We start from the raw sequence: 22,472 nt of genomic DNA on the forward strand, positions 1-22,472 counted from the left end.
TAAAAAGTAATTACACTAAATGTGTTTTTGTTTCTGTACGACTGAAATAGTTGCTGCACCAATCGGCAAAGGGACCTTGTGCACAGCATGTAAACCGAGGCGTGAATAATGTGGCATCGGAGCCTGATACATGTATTTGCTTTCGAAGTTGCCCTCATCGGTGATGTTTTTTTTTTTTTTTGTGTGTAACTAGTTAGCTACAGAGCACATTAATGTGACTTTTTGCGGAATGTTTTGAAGTAGCCTGTGTCGGCCATGAGATTTCTCAAGTTTAATGTTGTGTGTTTGCTAAGGAGGTACTATTACCCTGTGGTATCCCCTCTTGTTAAATGTCATTATACCAACCTGTCTGCGTCTGGCGTCACATCCCCTTATCTGACGCTTACTACAACTCGATCCCTCAGTATCAGCTGCACACTGAGAACAGATGACCCTCAGCCTAAAGACACACAGGCACCACATGTGCTGGACTTGGATATGTGGAAGTCGGTGATGAAATCGCAAGCATTGCAAGAGGAAAAGCGCAAGAGCGAAGAGGAGAACTCTGCTGAGGAAGGGGAACTCTCTCCACGGGAGGCCAGCCGCATGCTGGTGGAGATGTGGCATCAGGCCGGCAAGCTCGTACCCGAGCGCATGACGGACGAGCAGCTGGACTCGCTGGCAGAGCTCACTACGAAGTCCTCCAAGAAGAAGTACCTCAAGTACCTGGCCATCAAGGAGGGTTACAAGAAGGCCGACAAGGAGAAGAAGAGGAGGAGGGCGGAAAGCATAGCGGAGAGGGAAGCGGGAAGGGAGGATGGCGAGTCCGATGGGGAGGATGGAGAAGCCAAGCTGAAGAACACGTACCTGTTGAAGTTCTGGTCCCGCTCCATGGACAGGGTGTTGGGCTGGAGAGCCGCACAGGGCATGCGGTTCGGCCAGCCACTGATATTCGACATGAGCTACGAGCACCACATGTCCCGGCGGGAGGTGGAGAACACCATCTCTCAGCTGTTGGAGACGGAGGGCTGGAACCGCCGTGCCACCGACCCCTTCCACCTGCATTTCTGCAACCTGCAGCCCGACGGCGCCTACCACCGCGAGCTCCTCAAGCGCTACGGCCAAGAGGCCTGGGAACGTCTCCCCGTCACGACAACCAGCCGGCGTCACGTGGACACCTTCCCCCCCGAGAGCCTCGTCTACCTCACCGCCGACTCGCCCAACGTGCTCGGCGCCTTCGACCACGGCAAGGTCTACATCGTCGGAGCCATGGTGGACCGCTCCATCCAGTCCGGCGTGTCCCTGGCCAACGCCAAGCGCCTCAGGCTGGCCACCGCACGGCTGCCCCTGGACCAGTTCTTGCACTGGGACTGCGGAGCCAAGAACCTGACCCTGGATCAGATGATTCGTATCCTGCTGACGGTCAAGGATACCGGCAGCTGGGAGAAAGCGCTGGAGTTTGTACCCAAGAGGAAGCACGATGGCTTCCACCACACAAGGGAGAAGCCAGCTGAAAGCAGACCTCGATTCAATGGCAGTAAGCCTGCGTATACCAACAGAGATCCTGGCAGAGAGAGGGCCCAAATATTTGTCAGTAAACAGACGCAGAAGAATCCAAAGAGAAGTGGTGTTGACTGGAACCCACCATTTGAATCAGACCACACCACGTCTGGGCAGACCAGGTTACGGACTGCACTGAAAAGCAAAATGGAGGATCGCAGCAAGACTACTAGTAGACGGAACTGGTGGGAGGAATAGGCTTCCAACACACTTAAAATTCAACACGTTATATTCACTCTTCAAGTGTAACAAACAAATGAACGCTATTAAAATAATGCATTGATAAAAACGATGAAATGTCTAACTATCTCTCAGACCTGGATAGTGTTGATGAAACTTCAGTTCTTCTAATAGTGGAAAGTTTGGGACGTTTGACCACTGTGCTGTTTTACAAAAGCAGTGATGCAGGTTTCTTCATCCATCATTTAATAAAAACATGAAATGTTTTTAAATTAACAAGAAAACTCACTTTATTTTGGTCACATTTGAGACAACATTGCTGAAATGCTTTTACACTGCATATTGCACCTCTTGGAGAACAGATTAAGCTGAACTACGTTTTTTATTCAGCTTATCTGGTTCTCACTATTCTACACCACGTTGACAAATACTGCATAATTACAGTCTGGCTCTATACACCATTCATCATACACAGCAGGCCAAGGTGTGCCGTAGTCTCTTGCACACTATCAAAACTCTCAACATTATTTCAACAAATAAGATGTTCTGCATGTGTATTGTGAGCTTCAGAGACCCTTCCCACACCCAGCTGTTGTACTGGACACTGCATAGTCAAATGGACACAGCAACACACACAAAATAAGGAAATTCATCACTTTCCTGTCTAGGTATCTTTCCACCAGTACCTTTTGTCATTGGGCTGGATTTGCAAGTCTTTGAAATGTCATAAATACTTGTGCAAAGATGAGGCAAGTCAGACCCGACTAAAAACCCACAGATGCTTCATGTGTGATCAGATGTGGGCAAAGAACAATGTCCAGGTACAGAAAAAACACATCCAGCATAAGGAGACAAAAAAGAAAAGATGTAATTCCTACACTGGATGCTCAGTGTGTCAATGTGCATTCAGTCTTTGGTATTCCCAAAAAGATTAATCACACCACATCGCTCCTTGCCATGTAGGAGCTGGTTTATAATGCCAAAAAATGCTGATAATTACAAAAGGTTGTTGGATACAAAGTCAGCCCTACTGTCGATACAGTATATTAGTGTTTTTGCCTTCTGATGAGCTGATTACTAATTGTAGATGATGAGAAAAGAGAAGGATGCTGGAAACCCACTTTCCTGCTGAGCAGCTTTGGGGTTGAGAAGGTGATCTGCTCAGTTGCTGGTGTTGGTCTCAGAGCACCAGGAGCTCTCCGGAGCACCGTTCACAGCAGTTGAAGGTGATGTTCTCGTAGCGAGTGTACGGGTGGAAGCGGCCGATGCTCTTCTTGTTGGGCAGGAAAGGAGACGGGGAGGCGGAGGCGGCCGGGTCGCCTTCACTTTCGCAGCAGGAGATGGGGTCCAGGTTCCTGAGCACCTACGAGGCAGAGAAGAAACATGTTCGGGAGAGAACTACATATCTCGGGATCTGAGTGGTGACACCACGCCTCTCCCATCGAATGTATTCCTAACACTATAAGAAATAGAAACGCGTAAGAGGAGAGATGCGTCACCTTCTCTGCCATCTTCTCCGCCGGCGTGTTGCAGAGTTCTGAAGCCTGGCTGCTCTTCGCATTAATAATGCCGGTGCCGCCCCCTATGTTTCCCAGGAGATGGGAGTTGATGGCATCGGCCAGCTTGTGATTGGCTGCAGCCAGTTCTCCGGTGCTGAGCGGCTGGGCACTGGGGTAGTAGGTTTGCTGTCTGCCCCATTGCAAGGACACCAGAAGCTGCTCCAGAGACCTGCCAAGAAAACACAATTGTGAGCTGCAACTATCGACGCATAACGGAGTCCGATTTTACTGTTTCTGGCCAAAGTGTAGGCCTCATCCTTACCTGTGTGTGTGCATCATGTCTCGGGAGAACTCCTCCCTCTCACACAGCAGATCCTGGATGGCACTCTGGGCCTCTCTAGTCTGCCGATGGAGGGCAGCTCTGGCATTGGTCAGCTCCTCGGCCATCACTCTAGAGTTAGCAGACAGCAGTTAGCTAGGAGGAGCACTGAGAATCACTTCCAAAACTTATTCCACTGCAAACTACCAGTTACCAAACTGAAAACTGCAATAACTGAAATAGACCCCCCCCCACCACCACCAACTCTGAAATTCAGTAGCATGAGCTTGTTCAGTGTTTACATCCACAGGTATCAAATCTACTGAGCAGGGATCTACTGAGTGTCTGGTGTCCGCCTGGGGCAGCTCACCGGCTGGCCAGGAACTTGCTCCTCCAGACGTCACACTGGATGCTCATTCGCTCCAGCTGCTCAGCCGTGTGGGCCAGGCTGCGTCCCAGCGCCTCGTTCTCCAGGATCAGCTGGTTCTTCTCCCGGGACAGTCGCTCAAAGTGGTACTGCAGGTCGTCGCCAACAGATGCCACCAGAAGCTTCTTCAGCTCCCTGTTCACCTGCCCGTAAAAAGGTCAAAGGTCAGCGGTGGCAGTCATCCGAAATAACGTTGTATAATATTACACACTAATCGCAGAACTCGACCTGGGCAAGGTAAATAAACTCACGAGTCATTGTGAGGATCAGACGACGAGTGCTACATTTTACATGCTAATCAAACTACTGACCTGGAATCAGCTCTCTCTAGCTCTGAAATTACATCAGTTATATGAAGGGACATTTTACACCTACAGGCCTCAAACCAAAGTCTGAGCTCACTTTAATTCTACACTTGACTCCTGCAGTTGACTCTTCTTGGGTGGTGCTAGAGAAAGTCCCCCACACACCTGTGAAGCGAACCCACCTCTGTCTGGACACGCAGCTGGTTGGAGAGGCCCTCCTTGTCCTGCAGCAGCCTTCGCTCGGAGTTCTGGAGCTTCTCCAAGGCACTCCTGCAGTCGTGCGGCTCTGGGGACGGGGACGGGGAGTGGGGCCGCTCCTCCCCGCGCGAGGGGGACGCCCTGCCGTCGGTGTGGGGGGCCACGCGGCCGCTGCGGATGATGGCGGCACGTGGCACCACGATGCGCACGGCCTCTACCTCCGCGCACACGTCCTGGCTCACCTTACCCAGGTGGAGGACACCTGGGGAGCGGACAGACGGTGGAGCGTGCCTCGGGCACTGCTTCGGCGGAGACGCCTTCAAGGTTGGGACGTCCACGGACGTCTCTGGGGCCACCACCGGCTTGTCTGTCTCCATGCCATCACCAGGGCCACGAACAGACACAATAGCCAAGTCTGAAAAGGGAGAGATCAAGGGAAATGATTGGCTGAGAAATCTGATAGGTCTGCGTGCCTGTCTGGCTGACAGGATATTTTGACTGTGTTGTCTCAGGCATGTAAATAAAACATAAAAATGAGACTGTATGGAACATAACTTACTTTTCATGGCTACATCAACAGACATGGTTGGAGGAGACTCTTAAAACAACAGCAGAATGGAACGTGTCATGGAAAACGTGTAATGCTTTGTGCCCTGGAGGGGAAAAAAAGCCTTTAAGGATTTTGAAGGAGAGCGTATTAACACAAATCATAACGCTTACTAAATTATATCGAACACACCGAACAATCACCGTTATAAAATATTCGATCCCAAAGAGAAGTAATAGCTAACTAGCTAGGGGAAGAAGCTGAGAAATGCCCAACCTAGATAGACAGTTGATAGATTCACTTAACGTGATAAACATGAACTCGCCAGCGTGGTGCTAGTGCACAGATTACACAAACAAGAGTACTTAGATTGAGTTACTGTACTTTACATTGAGAATTAATAACTGATGTATAGCTAACGATAGCATAGTTAAGCACAATAACCCCTAGGTTAGCTTTGCCGGCTAGCTACGTTAGATGGTAAGACAACAACTGAATTGTGTTTTCAACAAAGTCCTACTAATACAGAGCCGAGGGGTTTTATCAAAATTTCTAACATTTTACTCGCTCATAGAGACGATGAGGCTAATTATACGATTACAACAAGCAAATTTGAGTAATCAACTACACTCACCTTTTCATCCAGTCACTAACGAGTTCTCCATTTTCCAGCCTAGAGCGGAACTACCTACTCGGCTAGTGGATAAGAGTCTCCACTGGTCGGAACTATTTCACTGAGTGAAGTGTTGCTTGACGGAGCCGTTTAGTGAACGGACAATACTTGTTTTGGGATTTAAAAGGGGTAGGAGTGTGTTAGGATCTAGTCTGAAGAATATATTAAAGTATATTACGCTGTCCTTAACAACTAGTAATTGCATAATTAACACAGCGACGGGAAATATCTGTTTTTCCATATAAGAAAAATAACACCGAAAAAGACACAAATGTAACTGCAAACTGTCATGTTTGTTTAGCTATTGCGTTTTAGCGGCACTACAGTGAAAATAGTTTCAGATATAATTGCAAGTAACATCTTCCCGCTGTGTCCGTTTCAGATTTGGGATTATAATGGGAGTTCACGGGCTGTGGAAACTGTTAGAGAGCACAGGAAAACCCATCAACCCGGAGACACTTGAGGGGAAGATCCTAGCAGTCGGTATCCTTTCAGCGTCATTTATCAATCGCTTTCTGCCACCTATTGTATTTAAACTGTCACGGACAGCACACTGTTTTACATTCAACCATACACTTGTGGAATTAGTGAAAAGTATTTGGCATCCTTGATGTATTAACGCACAGATATCAGTATCTGGCTGAACCAAGCGGTTAAGGGTGTGCGAGACCGTGAGGGCAACAACGTTCAGAATGCCCACCTCCTTACGCTGTTCCACCGTCTGTGTAAGCTGCTTTTCTTCCGCATCAAGCCCGTCTTCGTGTATGATGGAGATGCACCTCTGCTTAAGAAACAGACCTTGGTAAGTTAAATGCTGCAGTCGTACAGAGATTTACACATTTTAAGAATGCAGAATTTGGGGGCACACAGACCCTGCAACCTGAGAGAATATAAATTCAGTCTGAAATGGCTACAGGTGTTGAGAACCTTTTTCAGCTGATCAGTGAATAAGCAGATGCAAGTACTTCCCTGGATTTTGTAGCTGTGCAGCATGTAATAATCTGTCTCTGTCCCTCAGGCCATCAGGAGACAGAGGAAGGAAGAAATCGCTCGGGAGTCCAAACAGACCAATGAGAAACTCCTGAGGACCTTCCTGAAGAGGCAGGCCATCAAAGCTGCTCTGGGGGACCGTAGGTCAGGACATGGACCAAATGTCCTTTTCATAAATGTATAAGTATTAAAAACAATAATACGGCATACAGCCACATGCCTTTGCATTCTGCAGCCAGGAGACGATCCCCAGCCTCTCCTCCGTGCGAAGAGATGAGAAGGACGACTTGTATGTTTTACCAGCGCTGCCTCCTGTAGAGGAGAAAGAGAGGAGCAGGTAGGCAAACGGCGTGCCAGTTTTGCTATTGTACGTTTTGACATGTTCCACCCTTTAAACATGAACCTGTTTTTCTTGAACTCCGTAGTAGTTCTGATGAAGAAGTGCCGGAAGGCGGGGAAGAGGCGTACTTCAGATTTCAGGTGAGGTCAAAGCTGAGGAAGCTGGTCTGATGGATGCAACACACTCACCCAAAATTGGTTACATTACGTACATATATCTTTACAGGAGGAGACATATGATGATCCCAATTCAGTTGACATAAACTCGGAGGAGTTTTCTCTCTTATCTCCGGAGATTAAACATGAGATCCTGAAGGACATGAAGGAGTTTAGCAAGAGAAGACGCACGCTGTACCACAAACCACCTGAGGTACGACACTGGGCAGGAGGGCTTGAAAATATGTTCACCAAAACCTGCTGATCATTACAGCACCTACAAAATATTGCAACATCACAGTCTTTCTTAATCCTTAATACACTCCTCCAATTACGGCCAGACAGCCTACCTTTTATTTATTTACTTATTTTACTTCATCCCAGCTCTTAACACACCCACGCCAACAACATTAGAAAAGAATATACCAGGTTTCAGGTGTGTTGGAAGCTAGGAAAGGCTTAAAATCATGTTAAAAACACTTTCCCCAAGGCCTGGATTAGGAAACTACATCTCGTCTGCTTGAGCCCTCAGCAGCTCCTGCCTTGGCTCTTTGCAGAGGTCGGGTGACTTCTCTCAGTACCAGCTGGCCGGACTTCTGCAGAGGAACAAGCTGAACCAGCGTCTGGAGGGGGTGGAGAAGGAGATGGGCCAGCGCAGCTGCGGGGACGTGGAGCAGCAGTGCGGTCCAGGCGAGGGGCACATCGTGGAGAACCGCCGCCTCGTCTCCGAGGACTCCTCGCACTACATACTCATCAAAGGTCAGAGTGCTGCCACGTGGTTTAAAGGAGACATGCACGTTTGTTCACTTCTCATTAATGGAGGCACAATTCTTAAGAAGTGAGAAAAGAGGTTTCTGCTCCTGTCCTTTATCATGGTACATGGTAAAATAAATAACATAGAAATTTGAAAGTGAAAGGTGGAAAATAGATTAATGAGGGGTTGATTGCTGTATGCCAACAGGATCTCAAAAGTCTGAAAAGGCTCCTCAGAGCCAGTCGGCACCAATTCCTTGGTCCAGTGGCCCCTGGTCCAGGAGAGGAAGGCCCAAAGGCAGACCTGAGCCTCTCTGGCATCCCGTTTCAGATGACATACTGGAGAAAGATGAGCCTCCTTCTTCTTCCTTATCTACAACCCCCAAATCAACCCTTTACACAGAGGAACAGCCGTCAGATGGTGCACCTCCTTCTCCACGAACACTTCAGGCCATCCACGCAGCTATGATGGACACCAGCTCCGACGATGACGAACTTGTCCCTAAAAAAACTGTCCAAAATGTAAGCAGAATATCAAGTTCTCAGGATGACGAGGCTCTGTCACCTCGCACTCTACAGGCCATTCAGAGTGCCATGATGGATAACAACCCATTACCCGAAGACCCCCACAAAGACGATCAGGTTCGCCAACGGAAGTATGTCATCATCAGCAGCTCCGATGAAGACGACGCTGATCGGGAAGAATGTGCCGTGATCGAAAGAAGAGGATTAGTCGAAGCTCGGGAGGAAGGGGGAGGTGGGGTTTCTCCACGGACCTTGCTTGCCATTCAGAGAGCCTTGGGGGAAACCGATCCTCCGCTTGCAACAAAGCTGGTGGAGCAAACGGACCTCCTGTCCAGCTCTGAAGGGGAGGAAATGGAGGAGGTGGTTGGAACGAGGAGCAAGGCTTTCAGATCTGCTGCGTCCTCTGAAGGAGGAGACCGTGGAGGAGAGGAGAGGAGGAGCGGTCTAGGAAGGGAACCGGCTGCGCTTTTTCCCTCCCTAGATATAGAGTCTGATGGAGGGCGGAAAAGCGTTTGCGAGTTAGGCACATCTCACGCCCACTGTCGCGCTTTGCTCCATGATCAGAAAGGGTTACATGAACTAGGTGGTGTTCCTGAGAATGTTTCGCTGCAGCAAGGAAGCTTGGAAGATGCTAATGGCCAAAATTCACCAGATATTAACATAAGTGAGCAGAAAGAAAAACCTAACGGGCAGCTGGTGATAAAGAGTGAAGATGAGGATAGTAGCTCTGAAGGTATGAAAACCTACTTAATACAATACTCTTAATTACACATTTTACTCAGTATTTCTAGGTAATTCCATATACATTATGATATAAACTGAGATTGGTAAAAAGTATCTTGTAAATTAAATAAAGTGGATAATGATCATTAATACATACATGTAAATGTCAATAATCCATGTTGTTTCATAAAGTTTTGAAGATGAGAGGTTTTAGGTTTTAGTTTACTTCATATAACAGCCTCTTTCTAATTACAGAAGGCTTCGTTGAAGTCTCCGAAGGGGAAGAAGAATCTGAACAGTGCAGGTCCGCAACTAGCGCAGAAGATCCGTCTCAACCCCCACAGCTGGACGCGCAGAAGAAAGACGAGGATCTTGTAGATGAAGCGGGGAGCCAGGAGGAAGATTCAAGCGAGCCGACTCCACGCCCGTCCGAGGATCCCAGGACAGCAGAGCGTCAGGACCCCGCATCCCCGCGAGGAACCGTATCTGCTGCGGCTCCCGGCGAATGGGACGGCATCGACCCGGTGCGTATGCTACTGCGTCCGAGCCATCGCGGTGCGTCCTTCGGTTCGGTCTGAATTTCGGTCTGAACGAGCCGGGGTCGCCGTTACACGTGGTCTCCGTGGGCGTCTCCTGCAGGAGGAGCTGATGCAGATGGAGAAGGACCTGCAGGTGGAGCAGAGCAGCTTACAGGAGCAGCAGCAGCAACAGCAGCGCACCGCCGCCACCGTCACGGGCCAGATGTGCCATGAGAGCCAGGTCAGGAAGGCTGACATGTCCGTTTAGCGCCACGCCCTAGTCCTCAGGTAGTCCCCCGAGCGCCACACCTAGTCCATTTAGCCAGTCCACTTCAGGTGAGGTGATTTTTTTGTAATTAAAATGGGCCAGTTGGAAGTGACGTATCATAACTTTTGTTTTGACACATCGACATGCGTTTTTCACTCTACGCACGTTTGGCCGGGCAAGCGGAACTGTCACAGCAGGTGGTAACTCGAGTCTAGATGCATGCAAGCTTACACGGAGGATCTAAACAGAAGTGACTTCAGCATCCATATCTGACACCTTATCCCTGAAACCACTGAAGTAAAGGGAGAGTCTTTGTTACTGATCCCCCCTGATATTGCTCCATGTTGACATTTTCTTAGCTGCCAGGGAAAGAGATATTTTAGAATAGAGTTCAGTTTGTGATTGGCCACTTTAATGAGCCTGGCTATAAAAAGAAGGGAAGATGATGGTGAGACACAAACTGTTACATTTTTGTTGGTGGTAATCGTGGGCTTCTTAAAATGGTCCTTTTTTTTTTCCTTCATTTAAAATATTTTGTTGTTGTTGTGGACACATTCCCATCTGAGCTTTACCACATTTTAGATAAAACCCAACCCATTGCATTTGTCGTAATTATGAACAGTAATTCACAATTATGGAATTGTTAGAATTGTGTTTGTTTGGAAACAAAGATGGGATTGCATACTGACCAAAGAAAACAAAAGCGCTTTCTGCTTTTAGATTCTGATTTTAGAAGCTGTTGTGGCTGTTTGGGATATCCACCCTTTGACTTTGGTTACGTCATTGCACTCTTGATCTTTCATTGTGGTTATGCAGCCTCCAGTGGGCTTTTCCAACACCCTAGAAGACCTTCCCAAAAATCCTGAGCATATGTTTGCAATGACACTAAAGCTCTAAATGAAACCTTCTTCAGTGGGCAGGGCGATTCTAAATAAATATTTATCGGAAAGAAATGTATAAATCCAAATACTTTTTAAGCTCATTAGAAATGACAACATAAACATAAGCTTTTCGGGTGTTTTTTGGGAGTTGGAGAGTTTTACCAGACTGTTTTGGGCCTGGGTGCCGGGTGCAGGAGCTGTTGCGCCTGTTCGGGGTTCCCTTCCTGGTGGCCCCCATGGAGGCTGAGGCCCAATGTGCAGCACTGGACCGCAGCGACCAGACGCACGGCACCATCACGGACGACAGCGACGTCTGGCTGTTCGGAGGACGGCACGTCTACAAAAACTTCTTCAGCCACAGTAAATACGTAGAGCACTACCAGTGCGTGGACATTCAGAATCAGCTAGGTGAGGGTCAGCTGTTGAAGCATGTGGGCTTAAAAAAAACTGTTTGCTGTGTTTATACAGATGTTTCCTGACATGAACATGTATTTTTCATTCACAACATTGTTCATGAATGTGGTCATGGTTCAAAATGAGATATTTCCTGTTACATTTGATGGGGGAAAATGGTCAATATTGTCTTCTTTTGCATTTGATAAAAGGTTTCAGTGGTATGTACTGTAATAATGTTATTGCATTCCATTATGATCCTGTAGGACTAGACAGGACCAAGCTGATCAATTTGGCGTACCTGCTGGGCAGCGACTACACTGAGGGTGTCCCTGGAGTCGGATACGTCACGGGAATGGAGATTCTGAACGAGTTCACAGGGTCTGGCTTGGAACCTCTAACCCAGTTCAGGTCAGTTAAAGTGTAGAACCTGAACCATATCCGTGATATCTGTTAGCTTAGCTAGACAATGCAGTTAGTAAAGCAGTGGTTGGGGAAAGAAAAACGACTGCAAGGAACACAAGAACAAATGTGAAATGGGTGATTTCGCCTCATAGCCAAAATAGTTTTGCTGGTGTTCTCACACAGGGAGTGGTGGAGTGAGGCCCAGCAGAATAAGAAGGTGGTTGCCGATCCTAAGCACACCAAAGTGAAAAAAAAACTGAAGGACCTGAAGCTGCATCCTGGGTTCCCCAACCCTGCTGTTGCCCAGGCCTACCTCCAGCCCTCTGTCGACCAATCAGAAGGCTCCTTTAGCTGGGGCCGACCACAGCTGGACCTAATCAAGGAATATCCTTTGAATATAGCTTTGATAATACACATGGTAATGATTGCATGTTCTTTCTGGATGTTTCTCAGGTTGTGTAAGCACAAGGTGGTGGATATGGAGTGTTGTGATTTGAGAAATGTTTCTTAACTAGTTCTTAGGTTTTGCTTTAGCCGTTTTGGTTGGAATAGAAGGAAGACAGAAGAGACTCTGCAACCGGTGCTTAAACAGCTCAACATTCATCAGGTAAAGCAAGTCTGAACCAAGTTGCGAGGACCACATTGAATACCTGGTGCAGGACCTCCTCCTAGACAAACACACCTTTATTAGCAAAGGTCAACCAGAAAGCCAATCTCGCATGAATGCCTCAGAGCAGCTGACCTCACAAATGCACCTCAAGCGATGCTCTGCGTGTAAACTAACGGCGTGTGTCTCCTCCCCCAGACGCAGCTGCGCATCGATTCGTTCTTCCGCCTGGAGCAGCAGGACAGGCAGGCCATTCGCAGCCAGCGTTTACGCCGCGCCATCACCTGCCTCAAGAGGAAGGAGCGCGAGGGAGAAGACGGCGTCGAGACGGGCAGCGAAGACGAGGAAGAGTCCCCCGTCAAGAAAGGGAAGACAGGGGCCGACCGAGGCGTTCCACCTGCAGGGCTGTTTGGAGGAGGTTTCATTGGCTCCAGCACATACGACAACGGTCCGGAAGAGGGGGCGATGGAGGCGGGGTGCTCCAGAGAGCTGGGCGGAGCTGTGGAGGAAAAGTGGCCTGTGGCATCGAAGAACAAGCTCTCGAAGGCGGGGCCTAGTTTGAGCAGCAGCTCCAGCTCGGAGGAGGATGAATGCCAGCAGGGGCGGGGGGCTGCCATGGTTACGGCACGCTCTGTGTTTGAAGGGAAGTCTAGAGGGAGGGGGAGAAGAGGAGCACGAGGTGGGAGAGCAAAGACCAAGAAAAACTTGTAAATTCTACTCCTGCATTCCTAAGATGCGAACAGGACAAAGTGTGAGATGGTAATGAGGACAGATGCGAAATGAAATTCAGCATCAAAGTATGAGGGGGGAAAAGGGAATTCTATTAGGCTTGTCTTGTTTGTTTAGACTATTTGATCATTTGTATGTTTGGATAAATGTTTATAGTGAATACAGAAATGACCTTTAACCCTTTGGTAAAGCGTTGGTCATGATATCCTACATAGCATAAACATCACTGCATAGAAAATAAGATGTTAACTGTTACAAGACTTTCTAGCACTCATTCTGGAAGATTCCTTTCATCACAGGTTTTGATTGCAAGATATATTAAGGCAAGTCTGTCCCACTCAGTTTACAGGCCCCAACCTGCCTTGTTCTTTAATGAGTGTACCACTCCTTCAGTGAGCTGGAGATCTATTAAAAACCTACATGAAGCAAAGCCATCTAAGGACACAATCTCCCTTCAAATGGTGAACGCCAAACCCGTTTGCCTTGAGAATGGAATGTAAATTGACTTCGGCAGAGAAAGTCTCACCAGTGGAGAGGTTACAAATGCACACAGCCCACCTCTGTCAAATACTGGTGTTTCCCTCTTGATATGACACTGGTACATGAGATGTGATGAGAGAACTGGTAAATTGCCAGTCGGGTGGTGGTCCACACTCTGTAAGAGCAATCCTATGGGCCTTGGTTTACTTACCATGAGCTGTGCATGCATTGGTCATATGCTTCCAAAGACCCCTGGCATGAGTTGAACCCCAAATAGCCTTAACACCAGGAATCACTCTTACAAAATTAACGAATAACACAACTAAATACAGAGTATATAATTGTAGAAACAAAGTAAAATAATAAAAAAACCATCTATGCATACAATCCCAACGATGAGGTTTAAACTCCGGCAGAATCACCCAGGTTGCCATTGTCTTCATAATCCTATCTGGTTTCTACATCTCTATCTATTGCCACTATAGAAGTGTTAATGTGGCAGGTGTGTGTGTGTGTGTGTGTGTGTGTGTGTGTGTGTGTGTGTGTATGTGTGTGTGTGAAATGCCTGTCTTGACACTGTCTTTAGCAGTTGTCCTCCAGTAGGCTATCTAGTTACCCCATTACTCTTGTTGACCTACTTACCCGAAACTCCGCCTAGCTGGTCCCAACACTTTGGACAGGGGAAGGGAGTAGAAGGCACCATTTTCAGACTGGTCTACCTTCCAAAACATACAATCATATGGGTCTACATACAATCATGGAGCAGGAACCTGCAGAGGACACTAAAATACGGGTGGGTGACGATAGAGATTCATTTTTTTGTGATGATACTAATGAAATGACCAGTGTTGCGTAGCGTGTACTGGGATACGATAACCAGCATCCCTCTTGTAGCATGTGTACTCCTGAAGGTGGGTGCAGCCCAACTTGTTCTGTGCTGTGTGGGGTTTTCTACTGGCATTTGGTGCCTGTAAATATCTTTATTAAAGCCTTTAGCCAGTGGGTCTTTGATCACACTTTATTTGATCAAAACAAATAAAACCGAAAGCCTGGATTTCTTCAGAACGGGCATCAAGTCAAACTGTTATGTCCAATCTTCAGAAGACTTTAGCAATCAGAAAGTACCAGTGAGTTGTGGAATAAAGGTACAACGTGTGCATAGAGTAAAATACTGCTGTTGATTTCTTAGTACCTTTTTTGATGGTCCCACTGGAGTCTGTGAAGCTGAGCTAACTACATGGGTTATATAGCCCTCCATAATAGCCTCTAACAGCTGCTCCTTACCTAAAGGACCCAAGACGTCATGCTCTAATAATAGAACCTAACAGTGTGTATTTGGGTGCTTGCTTAGAGTGCTGCATTTGTTCAAATCTACACTTTTCGTACATTTAGGCATGTGTGTTTTGAAATCACTTAATTGTAGTTAAGTTTACAAAAACTTCTCACATGTTGAGAACCAAACTGAGTCACTGTTGATGAAGTCGCCGTTGTTTAATTTCAGATCGAGGGCGACTTGTATGCCAGTTGTTGTGATATTGTGCTCAATGCCATTGAAACCCCTCCAGAAACCTCTCCAGACGCGGAGCTGGCAGCAGCTATAATGAACAGGCACTTCCTCCCCTCCCTCATCAGGACGGAGGCGTGGGAGGGCTACACCTTTGCTAACCTGGAGATTAAGATCAAAGAGTCCACTGATTTTTACGGTGCTGTGCTGTGGCCTTCAGTAAGCCCTATTTCCACAAACATTTCAAGACTATTCAAACATTTCTTGAAGCAGTAACCATGGTCATTTTAATGATTAGTTATTATATTATTGTTGTTTTAAAAAGCCATGGTCTTGTGTCATTTTCTCAACACTCATCGTGACAGATATAACCTTGCGGACAAGAACGTCATTGAGCTTGGTGCTGGAACAGGCCTTGTAACCATAGTGTGCAGCCTTCTGGGTAAGAATCGCCACCTCACGATTTACCTGATTATTTTGTATGTTGATCTTGTTGTAATTGTGTACTATGTAATTTGCGTAACTCCCACTGACTCGGTACCTGGGTACAAAAACCTGCAGGTGCAAAGGTGACAGCCACAGACCTGCCGGATGTTCTGGGTAACCTGCGGCACAATGTCAGCCATAACACCAGGGGGCGCTGTCGCCACGAGCCCCACGTATTGGAGCTGAGCTGGGGCCGTCAGCTGGAGGAGTGTTTCCCCCGCACCTCTTGTCATTATGATTACACCATGGTAAAATCTCACACATTGCCCTTTAACATGGGAAAGACTTAACATGGGAAGGATGTAACACATGGTTGGAATCACCATGGACAACATGGCTCAGAGGTCAGGGATTTCTGAATGAGCACGCTGACCATAACCTGCATTTACAGCCAGACTGGGGACAGAGACATATGAAAAGCTTTTTTCAGTGCCTTACAGTATAATACTATCATGTCCATTTTTTATTGTTTAGACTCCATAGCCATTGTTTAATTAACATAAGTTTGAAGCATTCTTTTTTTGTACAAATAGAATTGATGAAGACTGTATCAAAAACGGCCAATTTTTGCTGTAGAAAAATGTAATTTAATTAAATGTAATTTAAAACATGGGCCTTAAATAATTTTCAACAAATAACATTAGCTTAAAGTTCTTACGTAGGATTAAATGCCCAGTAAATGAAGCTATTTTTAATCTTCGTTCATATAGACTATCTCAATTAGGAAAAATCTTCCAGGACAAGAGCTGTATATTACGTTACGTTAACCAGCCCACGCTCGAGAACCTTGTACGTGCGCCACGTGTAATTTGTGTACTAGTCAATCACATTAACGGTCTCCCTAATATGCACCTCATGCCTGGCTTTCAGAGTGTATGACGCCTGAACTTTATCGGTAAACTAACACTACAATCCCGCAGGGGGTGTTCTCTCGTTGCAGTGATATGTTTAGCTTTGGAAACGGAACATCTTGAGTGAAAAGTAAAAGATGACACCGAATAAATCGAAATGGTGACCTGAGGACTCTTAATCCTGTTTTAAAATGAGTGAAAATGTCAATAGGCCTGTATCAGACAAACTGAACTACAGTATAAGCCACAGTGCTGATACTTATTTTGATATTCAACACCCATAGGCTTGATAAACGCGTCCATTAAGGGCTCTAGACTAACTTTTTGCACTGGTGCGCATAACCTTTTTTCTTAGGTGCACCAGCACAAAAGTTAGGTGCACCCAAATTTTTTGACTGCATCACATTTAACACCGCAGTTTTACCGGTTTCACAAAAAAAAAATGCTGTCCATATAGACGATATTGACTTGTAAATAATTAACTAACAATTTGGAGAACATAAAGTTCTTTATTTGAAGAACAATGCTACAAGAAAAGTAACTTACTGAAAAAGTGTTGGCGCTTAAAGTGCTTCACTGAGCTGAAGTTTAAACTTAAAACATCTCTATAAATGAAATCTAAATCAAGTGTTTTAAGGGCTTCAAAGTGAACATCTCATGGCTCAGTGTCTTATAGACTATCCTCCATTGCAGTAACATGCCCCTTGGATGGCCAACTCCTGTAGTTTGGCCTTCTTGATCTTTGGCCCTGGCTAAACCAGCTTGCCACACTCTCTCTAGCATCAAAATCTTCCAGACTTGGCCCCTCTGTGCTGATTCTTATCAGATCTTCCACTGTATCTGAATGAAGGGATGCTCTAGTGTCTGACTTGATCCTCTTCTGTGCAGAGAACCCTCTTTCACAAACTGCAGCTGAGACAGGGAGGACTAGCAGGATGTTCTGGGAAAAATTACATTCAAGACATTTATTTAAGCAATGTGGGTTAGATACCAAAACTGACACAATCTTAAGAAAGAACATTAACAAAAAGTGACCTTGTACTCTGAGCAGTAGGGCTCTCTGGTCAACATGAGCTCCCAAAGGCCGAGGTAGGTCTTGTCTTTGAACATCCTGGAAATTAACAGCTTCAAGCCTACAAACTCTTATTTTGCAAGCTCTGTGTTTACACCATTTCTGAAAATGATGTGGATTACACAGCTAATCAGTGTTCACATGAACAAAATATCTACCACCAGAACACATAATATTGCAATCCTCCAGCTACCTTCTCAGGACTGTGGAGAAATGATCCAAGAGAAACGCAGGGTCATCAGCACCATGGTCCATCAAGTCCTCCTGGTTCTCTGGCCAGCTGTCATGATTGAAAATGTTGAAGCATTTGACAGCCTTGGTTGTGTCGGACTCAGAAGCACTCTCTCCTGTAAGAACAAATAAATTTTAGTAAACGACTAGTAATATCCATCATCTACATGTATTTATAAGAGAGGTGATTACACGTGCCTAGGAGGCCACTGAATCTTGCTTTCAGATGTTTTACAGTGGATTTGATTGTTGCATCCATTACTTTTTTAAGATCCGTGGCAGCAACACAATCTCCTGCCAACTTTGATGCCCCTCCTTTGAGAGTTATTGTCTATGTGTTGCATAAACCATCAATATAGACTGAGTGTTAATTATCAGAAATATTTGTACAAATAGACTGTCCTGTTTAAATGGGAGACAGAACCACACGTACCTGGAATTTGTATATTGCCATTTCACCTTCTTTCTGCTGCTGCCTTCACTGCAGCCTAATGTCAGCCAGGAACTCTGACAGTCTTCCACCAGGCTTGGGTCTCGCAACCATCACCTCTGTGGTCACTAGACCAGCCTTGGGTCTCGCAACCATCGCCTCTGTGGTCACTAGACCAGCCTTGTGTCTCGCAACCATCGCCTCTGTGGTCACTAGACCAGCCTTATGTCTCGCAACCATCACCTCTGTGGTCACTAGACCAGCCTTGGGTCTCACAACCATCACCTCTGTGGTCACTAGACCAGCCTTGGGTCTCACAACCATCACCTCTGTGGTCACTAGACCAGGCTTGGGTCTCGCAACCATCGCCTCTGTGCTCACTAGACCAGCCTTGGGTCTCACAACCATCGCCTCTGTGGTCACTAGACCAGCCTTGGGTCTCGCAACCATCACCTCTGTGGTCACTAGACCAGCCTTGGGTCTCGCAACCATCGCCTCTGTGCTCACTAGACCAGCCTTGGGTCTCACAACCATCGCCTCTGTGGTCACTAGACCAGCCTTGGGTCTCACAACCATCACCTCTGTGGTCACTAGACCAGCCTTGGGTCTCGCAACCATCGCCTCTGTGGTCACTAGACCAGCCTTGTGTCTCGCAACCATCGCCTCTGTGGTCACTAGACCAGCCTTGGGTCTCGCAACCATCACCTCTGTGCTCACTAGACCAGGCTTGGGTCTCGCAACCATCGCCTCTGTGGTCACTAGACCAGCCTTGGGTCTCACAACCATCACCTCTGTGGTCACTAGCAGTTTTTCAAGTCCGCAAACTGCCTGCTTAGATATAACAGATATAGATATAACATTATTAACACAACTGAAGATGACCACAAACACAATGAACACATCCTTCTTCATCTCCTTACCTATGGTAGGAAGACCTCATTCCTCTGGAGTAGGAGGCTAAACTTACTAATGCCACTGAACACGTCTTCAATAAAATGGCAAAAGGCCACAAAAGTGGCACCTTCCATTGATTTCTTAACCTGCATCATACAACAATAAAAATTATTCATGTAGAACATTGATGAACTAAATTCCTAAAAAACTAAAATATAATCAGTAACAATGGCTTAAGTGGCTCTAATGAAAGGAATATTCTAAAAGAATACACTGGCCTTTGTAGCTCTGCCTGCAATGTCTGTAGAGGAGCCTGCCAAATGGTCCATATGGTAGTATACAGCAGTGAACTGTTCTGGTTTAAGAAAAGTCTCCAGGACCCTTGAAATGTGGGAGCCACCTTGTCCCCTTCACCCCACTGGACATCAGCACATTTACCCCCAAGTCAGCCTCAATGACCCTGAGCTCTCTCATTGATTTTGGGCTGAAATGGTATGTCTTCCAAATTAAATATAGAAGGTCGTACAATTGCCCTATCATTGGATTGTCCCTGTGAGGTTGATGATTCCATGTCAGAGCATTGGTTATGATTTTCAGACGAATCAGGCCTTAACTTAACATTCCTAATGAAGAAGTTGTCAATCGTTCTTTTCATCATCCGCTGCTACATCCACTCTGTTTATTTGATGGGTCTAGGCTACTCACCTCTCTCTGTCTCACTGTAGCACAAGCATTTTCAAACGTACAAACACGTGCAGGAATATCTGGACCAAGGCCAGGCAGAGAGGGGGTCCCGACCAATCCGATTTGGGGACGGAGGCGCCCTTCACTACATCTGATTGTTTTAGACACCGATTGGTTGCGTCTGTTGTTGAACCACAGGGAGACTTTCATAGTAGCGGATTCTTTTTCCCGTCTAACAGCTAGTCGCACCGGTGCAACCTCAGATTTTTTTTAGTCGCACCATTGAGAAATTAGGTAGCACGTGCGGAGAGAGTTGATGTCAAATACATGGTGTTCTGTTGTTACAACCTACCCCACTACCGGGGTAGGTTGTAACACATGCTGGGGTAAGTTGTAACAGTTAGACAAAAGAAACAAAAACAGAACCCACAACATGCAATATGCTTCAAAAATTTTTTTAAATAAAATAACAATCCAGAAAAATGTCTCTCTCTATGTGACTAACCATAACTCATATCCACCTTCTGTTGTACTCAGGAATTTGTGTGTTTGTGTGTGAATTAGTGTATTAGAACAAACTTATTTAACAATATGTATGCTTAATGAACACTAATACAATCTACCTGTGTAAAGAACATGTAGGTAAAATAAAAGACAATATCAATGTGTGTGTGTTACATGGCAGATACCATGTGCCTTTGCAACTGATCTGACTGACTTGCCCTTCTTTGTGACCTCATCAGATGCTTTTACATCTGACACCAGTCAGTCTTTCTCTTTCACTGCCTATGTATTCTTTAAAATTATTAAAAATCAAGAAAGTTTTCTTAGTTGTATGTAATGGTTGTAACACTTTTTAAAGCTGTGTTACAACCCACCCCACCCTTGTCATCCATTGTTTAACTAGCTGTATTACCAAGGTGATTTGAAATTAACAGGGCAAAAATGCATCACAATTTACCTGAGAAACTACAGTTTAATGTAATATAATTCATATACTATTGCAGATAAAACCATAAGTATTAAACAAAATATAGTCTTGATTCAGAAATTTACTTTCTCACCTCAGTTTTTTTTCTCTATAGAATCTGCATGTGCCTGTTTCCAGCCTTGATATTCACCATGTGAGATCAGGGAGGAATTGGGTAAATACTGGAATGATCATATGACTCCTATCTTATCCGTGATCGGTGGAATTGATGGTGTTACAACTCTCCCCATGTTACAACTGTACCCGGTCTCCCCTATAATAAAACCATATATAAATATTTTAGTGTTCTGTCTTTATGCTGTAACAGTTTATGTCTATCTGATATCTAACTTCATTTAGGAAATGTTACAATAGATACACATAATTGACTTTTCAGAAGGATTGTGTTGGTTTCATGTTAAATTGGGGGTATAACTGTCATATTTAACATTCATAAATGCCCTAGGTATCGGTTGAATAATATCTGCCTGGTGGTTTGATGATTAAAAGTGACTCATAGTGACTCATGTGGGTCTTAGACTACATGGACACAAGCAAAGGGATCCTGGTGGTTTAGTGAGGAGACATGTGATATGCACATCATAAGATTCAACCAGGCAACACAGTTCTGCTGGTGGCTGTACAGGGTGAATGTGCACATAGGCACACAAACATACTCAAACACATGTAGTACACAGAATTTCTGGGCTATTGTGCAACAATACATAACAACAAACTGACTTGGCCAGAATGTTCTTGCCAAAAGAGCGGAATGCACTGATGGACATGAAGTCATGGCTAGTTATAATAGCTGATATATTTTTTGGGGTTAGATGGTGATGAGGGAAACGGGAGAGGATGGTGAGAGGATTTAGACAAGGAGGCCAACTGGTGTCAGGGTTACCCAGGATTTCCACATGATATAATGGCAGGTGACGTGTGTTGTACTGGGTTTTCCTGCTGTAGGAACCATTAAGAACACAACAATCGTGCTGTACATGGAAACAAAGGAAAAGATATTATGAGGAATGAACACACAGCACTTCAGAACCACCCAAAGAAACAAATCCAAAGCAATTGCCCTTTTAGATCCAGACAGAAGCAGTCGAGCCCAAAATACTAAACTGCAAACATAGAATAGCAAATGCTATTTTATGATGATCATTTTGGAGTGTTTTTGCTATGCAGCTCCTGCAACATATGAAACGATTCAAATATCCCCTTATACCAAAACAATGCGCCTATGCACTGGTCAATGATCATCTGATTCATCTTTTCCTTTGAATGGATCTGATATTTGATGATGGAGAAAAACAATTAAAGTTGAAAGTGTTTATGGTCCTCTAAAAAGTGTTCTAAAAGGGTTGTAAAGGAAATCTCTAATACAGGTCCATCTAAACAAGATTTGCATATTGTGATGAAGTTCATTTTCTGTAATGTACTGATAAACATTAGACTTTCATATATTTTAGATTCATTACACACAACTGAAGTAGTTCAAGCCTTTTGTTTTAATATTGATGATTTTGGCAAAAAAGTAAAGAAAAAACAAAAATCTTAAAAAAATTTACATATTTCATCCGACCAATAAAAGAAAAGTGTTTTTAATACAAAAAAAGTCAACCTTCATATAATTATGTTCAGTTATGTCCTCAATACTTGGTCGGGAATCCTTTTGCAGAAATGCTTCAGTGCGGCGTGGCATGGAAGCAATCAGCCTGTGGCACTGCTGAGGTGTTATGGAGACCCAGGATGCTTCGATAACAGCCTTAGGGCGTACTCACACTAGGGTCTGTGATCCGGGCACGGTTCCCTGCCGAAGCACGGTTCGTTTGGCTAGTGTGAGCGCTCCAATCGTGCCCGGGCCCGGATCAGTTAACCGTGCTCGGGCCCGCT

At 45.6% G+C, this 22,472-nt stretch overlaps 3 protein-coding genes and 1 long non-coding RNA gene across 6 annotated transcripts; 2 read left to right on the forward strand and 2 right to left on the reverse strand.

Moving 5' to 3' along the window:
* The first annotated feature begins 70 nt into the window (after positions 1 to 70).
* Positions 71 to 2,536, forward strand: trmt10c (tRNA methyltransferase 10C, mitochondrial RNase P subunit). Its single transcript, XM_076983376.1, has one exon. It carries the CDS (start codon positions 256 to 258, stop codon positions 1,735 to 1,737), a length of 1,482 nt encoding a protein of 493 aa, XP_076839491.1. The 5' UTR covers positions 71 to 255; the 3' UTR covers positions 1,738 to 2,536.
* blzf1 (basic leucine zipper nuclear factor 1) lies at positions 2,503 to 6,989 on the reverse strand. 2 transcript variants are annotated; one of them, XM_076983378.1, is made up of 7 exons: positions 6,388 to 6,989; positions 5,027 to 5,120; positions 4,452 to 4,882; positions 3,908 to 4,107; positions 3,541 to 3,669; positions 3,219 to 3,447; positions 2,503 to 3,082 (listed from the first exon to the last, which is right to left on the reverse strand). In XM_076983378.1, the coding sequence occupies exons 2-7, from the start codon at positions 5,049 to 5,051 to the stop codon at positions 2,900 to 2,902; spliced, it is 1,197 nt and encodes a 398-aa protein (XP_076839493.1). In that variant the 5' UTR covers positions 5,052 to 5,120; positions 6,388 to 6,989; the 3' UTR covers positions 2,503 to 2,899. The 2 variants fall into 2 exon arrangements, with proteins under 2 accessions (XP_076839493.1, XP_076839492.1); XM_076983377.1 differs by lacking the exon at positions 6,388 to 6,989 and adding an exon at positions 5,649 to 5,763.
* Positions 5,768 to 16,784, forward strand: ercc5 (excision repair cross-complementation group 5). Of its 2 annotated transcripts, none has more exons than XM_076983373.1 (19): positions 5,768 to 5,816; positions 6,070 to 6,170; positions 6,314 to 6,489; positions 6,706 to 6,821; positions 6,913 to 7,014; positions 7,103 to 7,157; positions 7,243 to 7,386; positions 7,730 to 7,931; positions 8,134 to 9,183; positions 9,429 to 9,697; positions 9,813 to 9,932; positions 11,035 to 11,248; positions 11,500 to 11,644; positions 11,822 to 12,022; positions 12,161 to 12,245; positions 12,444 to 14,247; positions 15,020 to 15,177; positions 15,324 to 15,400; positions 15,520 to 16,784. In XM_076983373.1, the coding sequence occupies exons 2-16, from the start codon at positions 6,083 to 6,085 to the stop codon at positions 12,954 to 12,956; spliced, it is 3,480 nt and encodes a 1,159-aa protein (XP_076839488.1). In that variant the 5' UTR covers positions 5,768 to 5,816; positions 6,070 to 6,082; the 3' UTR covers positions 12,957 to 14,247; positions 15,020 to 15,177; positions 15,324 to 15,400; positions 15,520 to 16,784. The 2 variants fall into 2 exon arrangements, with proteins under 2 accessions (XP_076839488.1, XP_076839487.1); XM_076983372.1 differs by having other exon boundaries at positions 5,792 to 5,960.
* A 16-nt stretch (positions 16,785 to 16,800) lies between these two features.
* On the reverse strand, positions 16,801 to 22,020 carry LOC143484577 (uncharacterized). Its single transcript, XR_013122664.1, has 3 exons — positions 17,561 to 22,020; positions 17,331 to 17,469; positions 16,801 to 17,235 (listed from the first exon to the last, which is right to left on the reverse strand). It is a non-coding gene; the product is annotated as an uncharacterized LOC143484577 (long non-coding RNA).
* Between the last annotated feature and the right edge of the window lie 452 nt (positions 22,021 to 22,472).

This window comes from Brachyhypopomus gauderio, chromosome 20 (genome assembly GCF_052324685.1).
Source record: "Brachyhypopomus gauderio isolate BG-103 chromosome 20, BGAUD_0.2, whole genome shotgun sequence".
Classification (NCBI taxonomy): Eukaryota; Metazoa; Chordata; class Actinopteri; order Gymnotiformes; family Hypopomidae; genus Brachyhypopomus; species Brachyhypopomus gauderio.

Excerpts from the sequence above, each read along its gene's own strand:
- trmt10c (XM_076983376.1), top strand. The coding sequence starts at position 256 with ATGAGATTTCTCAAGTTTAATGTTGTGTGTTTGCTAAGGAGGTACTAT.
- blzf1 (XM_076983378.1), bottom strand. The coding sequence starts at position 5,051 with ATGTCTGTTGATGTAGCCATGAAAA. Across the intron at positions 4,883-5,026 it reads TGTTGATGTAGCCATGAAAA|ACTTGGCTATTGTGTCTGTT; the intron begins GTAAGTTATGTT and ends CTCCCTTTTCAG. Across the intron at positions 4,108-4,451 it reads AGCTGCGTGTCCAGACAGAG|GTGAACAGGGAGCTGAAGAA; the intron begins GTGGGTTCGCTT and ends TTTTACGGGCAG.
- ercc5 (XM_076983373.1), top strand. The coding sequence starts at position 6,083 with ATGGGAGTTCACGGGCTGTGGAAACTGTTAGAGAGCACAGGAAAACCC. Across the intron at positions 6,171-6,313 it reads GGGGAAGATCCTAGCAGTCG|ATATCAGTATCTGGCTGAAC; the intron begins GTATCCTTTCAG and ends ATTAACGCACAG. Across the intron at positions 6,490-6,705 it reads TGCTTAAGAAACAGACCTTG|GCCATCAGGAGACAGAGGAA; the intron begins GTAAGTTAAATG and ends TCTGTCCCTCAG.